This window comes from Leptosomus discolor, chromosome 2 (genome assembly GCF_034619465.1).
Source record: "Leptosomus discolor isolate bLepDis1 chromosome 2, bLepDis1.hap2, whole genome shotgun sequence".
In the NCBI taxonomy this organism is placed as follows: Eukaryota; Metazoa; Chordata; class Aves; order Leptosomiformes; family Leptosomidae; genus Leptosomus; species Leptosomus discolor.
The window spans coordinates 141641-149625 of NC_141392.1; the positions used below are offsets into that span (position 1 = coordinate 141641).

A 7985-nucleotide genomic window follows, 5' to 3' on the forward strand; every position below is an offset into this window, starting at 1 on the left:
TCGACGGGCGGGGGCGGTGGCGGCCGCGCGCAGGCGCCGCGAGTGGTCTGGGCCGCGCTGGGCTGTCCTGAGGGGGTCCGGGGAGCGCGCAGGCTGCCGCGGCCGCCCCTCCGCTCCGCTCCGCTGCGGCGCGGCCCTGTGGGCGCCGGGCGAGGCTCCCGCGGGCCGAGGGGCGCCGCCGGCGGTGCCCGGAGAAACGTGCCGTGGGCGTGAACGCCGGCACGGATACGCCGGGGGAGGGGAGGGTACGGTTCGGCCCTTCCGCACTCCGCCGGGTTCGTCCGTCAGCCTCTTGAGGCGCCGGCCGCGTACTGAGTGCGGCAGACCTGAGCGGCAAGCGTCTCTTCGTTTGTCCTGCCGTGCGGGTAACTGCAGGGAAATCGTGTGCGATAAAGCGTATTGACGGCGTTTGTGGGAAAGGGGTCAAACAGGGCACGCGTGCTAAACATGGATGAAGATGACGAGGAAGACTACATGTCCGATTTATTTATTAAGTAAGTAGGTGGCTCTTTTTTCTCCCTCTGATTGTAAACATGTAAAAGAAAAAAAAAAAAACTGGTAATGTTTGCGTAAATTAACTCTTAGACAGGATGTGAGGCCGGGCTTGCCTATGGTGAGGCGGATGAGGGAAGCTATTCAGAAAGAAGAAAAGCAAAAAGCTGCCAATGAGAAGAACAGGCAAAAGAGTATAAAAGAAGAAGAGAAAGAGAGGCGTGACTTGGTGTTGAAAAGTGCATTGGGCAATGAGAACAAAGGCTTTGCTTTGCTCCAGAAGATGGGCTACAAGAGCGGCCAGGCCCTCGGCAGAAGCGGTAAGCTTGTCACTGCCTGGAAGCGTGTGCCTATGTTCAGATGTACCTTTATAATTTACAGACTGTAGCTGCCACTTCATTTGTAGACAGGGTCAATAAATGTCTGAGAGCCCTGGTGTTACTGAACTGTGATTGTGTTGTGGCAGAACAAAAGATGAGAGCAAATCTCTAAAAACTGAAATAAAAATGGTATGGACTATCGAGAGATGAGAGGGAAGCAGCAGTACTTGCTGCAGTTCCATATGTGCATGCCTACAGGAATGGCTTTAAGGATGTTTTGATGGTCCTGCAAAGCTAATAGTGCTCCAAAAAAAGTCAGCCCCTCTCTGAATTTATAGTTGGATTCTGAAGAACAAATGGTGCACACGTGTCTTTAAGAAGCTGTAATAGATGAAGTAAAATTACTGAAAGCATCAATAACTGCTGTGCCAGTTCAGCGTGTCTCTAGCAGTCAATTGGCAAATGAACTGGCCCAGACACATTCATTTTATTCTTCATCTTTGTCAAAGTGTGAGACTTTATAATGAGAAATGCTACAGAAGGCTGTAACAAAGCAGTCTTCATCACAGGTGTGTTATACTTGTCAACACTTTGAGTTGTGTAGTATCCTGAAAAAAGGAGACAAGCCAAAAAAAGTGAGGGAGTTCCAGTTCAGCTGGGTCCTTTGTAATGCACTAAATGTACACTGATCTGGGATTTTTCACCTTCCAAGCAACAAAATCACAAGAAAATGTACATAATTAATGGCAAAAGCAGCTTGCTTACTTGAGTATACTGCCCAAATCATAGTTTGAGAAAGACACGATTTCTTAAATTGTCCTCTTTTTTCCCCCTCACAGGAGAAGGCATTGTTGAACCTATTCCTTTGAATATAAAAACAGGTTTGTGATACTTCCTAATTTCCCTAGTTGGGTGTCAGAGCTTCTCAACTGCTTACATTCATCTTTCGAACTTACGTAGGCAGAAGTGGGCTTGGTCACGAGGAATTAAAAAAGCGAAAAGCTGAAGAAAAACTGGAAAACTATAGGCAAAAACTCCATATGAAAAAACAAGCAAATGAACAAGCTGCAGATCAGTTCAGGTAAAATGAAGTAACTGATATTCCAAGCAATGTCTAAACAACGATTCTTTGTATGCTTTAAGTTTGGTTATTCTTGTAATGTGTTACTGTTTTTGAATGTTTTGAATGAGAGGTAAGAGTTGAAATACAGAGTAATTGTTTCTCCATTCTAAAGCAAAAGCAGGTGAACACTGTAATGCTAAAAATGTGCGCTGCCTCCTTTATTTTTGTAAATGTTAATGCCAACAATACAGATACTAACTTTTCTCAAGTCATTTGCAACTTTTTAAATCAGAGAACTGTGTTCTCTTTTTTAATATAAAATCTACAGGTAATCCTGAGCAATGTTGCTACAATAGTTTTAAAAATCAAGGTAAATTTGTTTAGGTTCTATTGTTTTTATTTCTCCTTACTTGCTTGTTATAGGTGGAAAAGGAAAGCCTAGGGAAGGCTGTACCTTTTGCAGATGTTTAGTGAACCACTTTTTTCATGTCTTGCGAAAACCTGATGAGGAAACAGTGTTCAGTGTAGTGTGATCAAAAAAGCACTGACATGAAGGTATTCAAGATGATTACATGTGTGCTTCCACAGAAACAATGTCAGAAGGACTTCTTAACTTCAACTTGTCCTAGTCTGAGAGCATTAGTAGGGCTAGAATCGTAGAATTTCTATTTTTAGAAAAGATGTCGACTATAATGGACTTCACTGTTTGTCTGTCTGCTTTTTTTACCGATGTACTTTTTCTTAACAGAGTAAGATTCAAGAACAAACAAGAAGAACGTAAGATGGAAGGTGACCTCCGAAAAAGCCAGAGGGCCTGCCAGCAGTTAGATAGGCAAAAAGTGAGGCTTACATTTTTTTGGGTTAGAAGGAAGGCTTATAGGTTAGAGATACAGGCTACAAACCAAGTAGTGATTCAATTCTTGGAGTTCTCTAAAATTGTGGGTTAACTAGCCTGAAGACTGAAGTGTTGCCACATGTCAAGACCTCTTAAAATATTTCAAAGAATATGTTTGCACCATTTTTATATTTCAAGTTACCAACCTCATGGTAACTTACGTGAGGACATGTGTTAATTTGCATCATCAGAGCTTACCTGGTTTTGCTCCTGCATTCTTGTGGTTACTTTTGGGCTGTTTGCCTATCTTTTAGTAGCCAATGTCAGGCTGTCCTAAATGATGGTGCTGTTTGTCTCCTGTGAGGGAGCAACATCATGACAGGATGGTGTTAGTTGGAAAGAACTCTGGAGGTCATCTTGTCCAACCCCCCTGCTCAAGCAGAGTCACCTAAGGAGGGTTGTCCAGGACCATGTCCAGACAGCTCTTTAGTATCTCCAAGGATGGGGATCATCATTGAGGGAAAAAGCAGATTGCACCAAAGAAGCATTTAACCAAAAGACAAACCCAAAACAAAGTACCTTCCACCTGCAAGGAAGAACATGGGTAATAGCAGTGAACTACTATACATTTTTGCCACTTGAAAACTTCAAGTATTTTTCTTTTCTCTGTTAACCTGTTAGAGGCTAATACCGCCCCACAAGTTCTGCTGAGATTGTCTGGTACGCCTTAGTCTGCTCCAGATGAAGTCGGCTGAATTAGCTGAGATCATCTTTGCTGACTCTTCTTCCTTTAACTTTACCTGAGGCGGATTAGGAAGCACTGTGTGATCTCGTGGTAAAATAACTTGGGGCAGCATGTCTTCAACTGATAAAAAATGGTATCTGTTCTCAGCCTTGGTATGAGATTATGTTGCTGTGTAGCCTTACACATCCTGAACGTAGATAGAACAGAACTTAATGTTAGCATGCATTTACTTGTTTTAAAGAAAGTGAACAGTCCTTCTTGTGGACTGCTGTACTTAGTTTCCCACTACAGCTTTAGTAATTCTTGGTTGTACTATCCAGGAAAGTTTTAAAACCTAACATCTCACCTATTAGAAATTGTTTTTATCCAGTGTCTTACAAGAAAACCTACGAAGACAGATAATTTAAATCCTTCTTTTTTTAAGGATATTGATGTTCCCAAGGAGATTTGGTATTGGCTAGAACCTGAAGAAGAAGACAAAAAGGATGAGGACGACAAGGAAGATGAATGCACAAGCTCAGACTTAAGTGTAAGCTCTGCAACAAAATTAATGGCTTGATTCAGAATGAAATACAATATTCCTTTAAAAAGTATATATGTATACATATGGACATGTATAAAGGATATATGTATGCATGTCATTTGCCAAGCTGTAGTGAATGGCCTCTTTGCAATCTCAGAGCAGTAATTTTTATAGCAGTTACACGATAAAATATAAAACATTAAACCACTGATTTATTGCTCATCTATTTTGAGGCTGATCTTTGGAAAAAGTAGCCTATAAATTAAATTCTAAACATTTTTGTGTTTTAGCCAAGATATGCAAGATCACTTATTTGATCAAAGTTATTTGCATTTGAGTTTTAATTTTGGATACCTCATCTTATGTCTTAGTCCATGAAGCATTTTCAGAAATTACTTAGTGATTCTAAAATTCAGCCTATCTCAACATAGACACAGGAAATTCACATTTTTTGAGAAATAGATTACACAGCTGTTGTTAGCCTTATGGGTCTGATTTGCAGAGATTAAGTGTGAAAAATTCCACCAAAAATATCATTTACTTGAAATAAGGTAGCTAGGTAATATTTTTAGCTCTCTCTTCAGTGCAGGTTTCTTAACTGGAAAGAAGGATGACCAACAACAGACACTGAATTCCCAGAAATTATGAATTCCTGTGCTGTATGCTGCACATTTAGGAAACTTCATGCTTTACTGAGCTACAGTATTGTGTAGCTTTTCCATAGCAACAGGTTAAACAATCTGTTTTAGCAAAGCTAGTAGCTCAAACTGTTTTATGTCCATTACATACCGGCACATATCTCTAGGTATCAGAAAAGCTACGCCTTCTGACTGCCTATTTGAGAGAAGAACATTTCTACTGCATTTGGTGTGGAACAACCTATGAAGGTGAGAGTAAACCGGTCTTGTAAGTGTTATACTTGGCTTACACAGCTAGACTCAAATAGCAGAATATATCCTTTATGTTTCTCTTATTGCAGTCTTTTAAATCTACACAGGAAATTGTCCTTCCAGGCTGCTGATTTCTGCACAAAGCTCTGTGCAATTTGATTTTAAGCCGATTTTTATGTGTTTACATGCACAAAAAACAAAAACCAAAAAAAAACCCAAACCCAAAACGCTAACCAACCATACTGGCATTTATTTGAATTGGAATTCATATTCATTTTGTTTTGAGAAAACAAAATTCAGATATTAAAACTAGTACCATTAAAAAAAACGAGCGCTGGTCCCAATTCCAACCCCTGAGGAACACTTGCAGGTGTTTCTGAAACAGAACACTATCCACAATTAATTTTTTTTTTTTTTCCCCTCTCCTCTGAGCTGGAATTACTCATTTTTTCTCCGCTTATCCTGTAGACTCTGAAGACTTATCTTCAAACTGCCCTGGAGACAGTGCTGCAGATCATGACTGAAGTCCTTCTGAAGGAAGAAGTCCTGGATAAGTACGCATAGTTCATAATATCTTTTAGAAGGTTTGGAGCTGTGTCATACTGAAGAATTCACATCCAAGTATGCAGAAGAATAGTTACGTTGACAGGTTAAACTCACATTTCTGAAGCATCTTAAGGATTTTCTACTCAATGCACAACAGGAATTAAATAGGAATTTAACAGGAATTAAAACTTTGCATTTATAATTGAATGACCATAATTGAGAGGCAGGTTAAGCCTTCCACAGTCTTTGGTTATGCCCTGCCCAACTGAACAACATCAGCTGATAAAATTAGAGTAAAGGAATAAACATTGCCTAGTTACTCTGTTCTATAATGTGTTAAATTTTTTTCATCTTCACAGAGGTGACTAAACATCAGGCTTTTTTTTTTTCCTTACTCTCTTAGACCTACTAGGAAAAAAAAAAAATCTTGTGAAACATTACAGTGATGTTACTTGAGTGCCTGTTTTGCATAACTAAATTGTACCAGATCACATTGTTGGGGTTTGGTTTTTTATATAAAAAATACATTTTAATAGACCTTTTATTTTTTAGGGAACAGCAGTTGCTACTGTAAACAGTCACTAATAGAAAAGTACTGCTGAAGTATACAAATACAATTTAAAAAGTATCAAAAACTACTGGGACAAGCTCAATATTACTTAACAGTAAGAAGGTAAGGGTATTATGGGTGCTCTGTCCAAGAACTGTAAATGATACTCAGCCAAAGTTTGTCACATGTCCATTTTCATATTATGGATGAAAGGGAAGAGGAGGTAGAACTACTGGTATTTTGTCTGTGTCAGGATATCCCATCTCCCGGATCATGACCACTGCAGAGAAATACTAATTAGTCCAGAATAGTGAATGCTCTATGTATCCGAGCCAGGGATCATGTTAGGAAAGCCGAAGCCCTGATAGAGTTAAATCTGGCCAGGGATGTCAAGGGCAACAAGAAAAGCTTGTATAAGTATGTCGGTGACAAAAGGAAGACTGGGGAAACGTGGGCCCTCTCCAGAAGGAAACTGGAGACCTGGTTACCCACAATATGGAGAAGCCCGAGGTACTTGATGACTTTTGTGCCTCAGTCTTCACCAGCAAGTGCTGCAGCCACACTGCCCAGGTCACAGAAGGCCAAGGCAGGGCCTGGGAGAATGAAGAACTGCCCACTGTAGGAGAAGATCAGGTGTGAGACCATCTAAGGAACCTGAAGATGCACGAGTCCGTGGGACTTGAGATGCATCCACAGGTCCTGAAGGAATTGGCTAGGCCAGTGGCTAAGCCACTATCCATTATATTTGAGAAGCCATGGCAGTCTCGTGGTGTTCCTGCTGACTGGGAAAGTGGAAACATAATACCCATTTTTAAAAAGGGGGGGGAAAAAGGAAGACCTGGGGAACTACAGGCCAATCAGCCTCACCTCTGTGTCCAGCGAGATCACAGAGTGTATCCTCCTGGAAACTGTGCTAGGGCACATGGAAAATAAGATAATTGGTGACAGCCAACATGACTTCACTAAGGGCAAATCGTGCCTGACAACTTTGGTGGCTTTGTATGATGGAGTTATAGCGGTGGTGGATAAGGGAAGAGCAACTGGTGGCATCTACTTGGACTTGTGCAAAGCATTCGACACTGTTCCACATGACATCCTGGGCTCCAAATTGGGAAGACGTGGATTTGACAGGTGGACCACTCGGTGGATAGGGAATTGTCTGGATGGTTGCACTCAAAGAGTTGCGGTCAACAGCTCAATGTCTGAGTGGAGACCAGTGACGAGTGGCATTCCTCAGGGGTAGGTACTGGGACTGGTGCTGTTTAACATCTTTGCCGGCGACATAGACGGGGGATCGAGGGCCCCCTCAGCAGGTTTGCCAACGACACCAAGCTGTGTGGTGCAGTTGACATGCTGGAGGGAAGGGAGGCCATCCAGAGGGACCTGGACAGGGAAGGGAGGCCATCCAGAGGGACCTGGACAGGCTGGAGCAGTGGGCCCAGGCCAACCTCATGAGTTCCAACAAGGCCAAGTGCAAGGTCCTGCACTGGGGTTAGGGCAATCCCAAGCATGAATACAGGCTGGAGGATGAGTGGATCGAGAGCAGCCCTGTGAAAAAGGACTTGGGGGTGCTGGTTGAGGAGAAGCTTAATGTGACCTGGCGACTGTGTGCTTGCAGCCCGGAAAGCCAACTGTATCCTGCACTGCATCACCTGCTGCTGCACTCTTATGAGACCCCACCTGCAGTACTGCATTCAGCTCTGGGGGCCCCAGCATCAGACAGACATGGAGCTGCTCGAGCCGGTCCAGAGGAGGGACAAGAAGATGCACTGCCCCACTGAGGACAGGCTGAGAGAGTTGGGGTTGTTCAGCCTGGAGAAGAGAAGGCTCTGGGGAGACCTTATAGTGGGCTTCCAGTGCTGAGAGGGGGCCTATAGGAAAGATGGGGAGGGACCCTTTATCAGGAAGTATAGTGATAGGAAAAGGGCTAATGGCTTCAAACTGAAAGAGGGTAAATTTAGATGAGGTATTGGGAAGAAATTCTTCACTGTGAGGGTGGTGAGACACTGGAATAGGTTTGC

General features: G+C 42.6%; 1 protein-coding gene across 5 annotated transcripts; it reads left to right on the forward strand.

Annotated features, from left to right (window-relative positions):
* The first annotated feature begins 244 nt into the window (after positions 1–244).
* GPATCH11 (G-patch domain containing 11) lies at positions 245–5746 on the forward strand. Of its 5 annotated transcripts, none has more exons than XM_009955780.2 (8): positions 245–494; positions 586–812; positions 1652–1693; positions 1773–1893; positions 2624–2714; positions 3880–3984; positions 4784–4865; positions 5337–5746. In XM_009955780.2, exons 1-8 carry the CDS (start codon positions 448–450, stop codon positions 5390–5392), a joined length of 771 nt encoding a protein of 256 aa, XP_009954082.2. In that variant the 5' UTR covers positions 245–447; the 3' UTR covers positions 5393–5746. The 5 variants fall into 5 exon arrangements, with proteins under 5 accessions (XP_009954082.2, XP_086317940.1, XP_009954083.2 ...); XM_086461814.1 differs by having other exon boundaries at positions 396–494; positions 580–812; positions 1652–1697; positions 1780–1893; XM_009955781.2 differs by having other exon boundaries at positions 396–494; positions 580–812.
* Positions 5747–7985: the final 2239 nt, after the last annotated feature.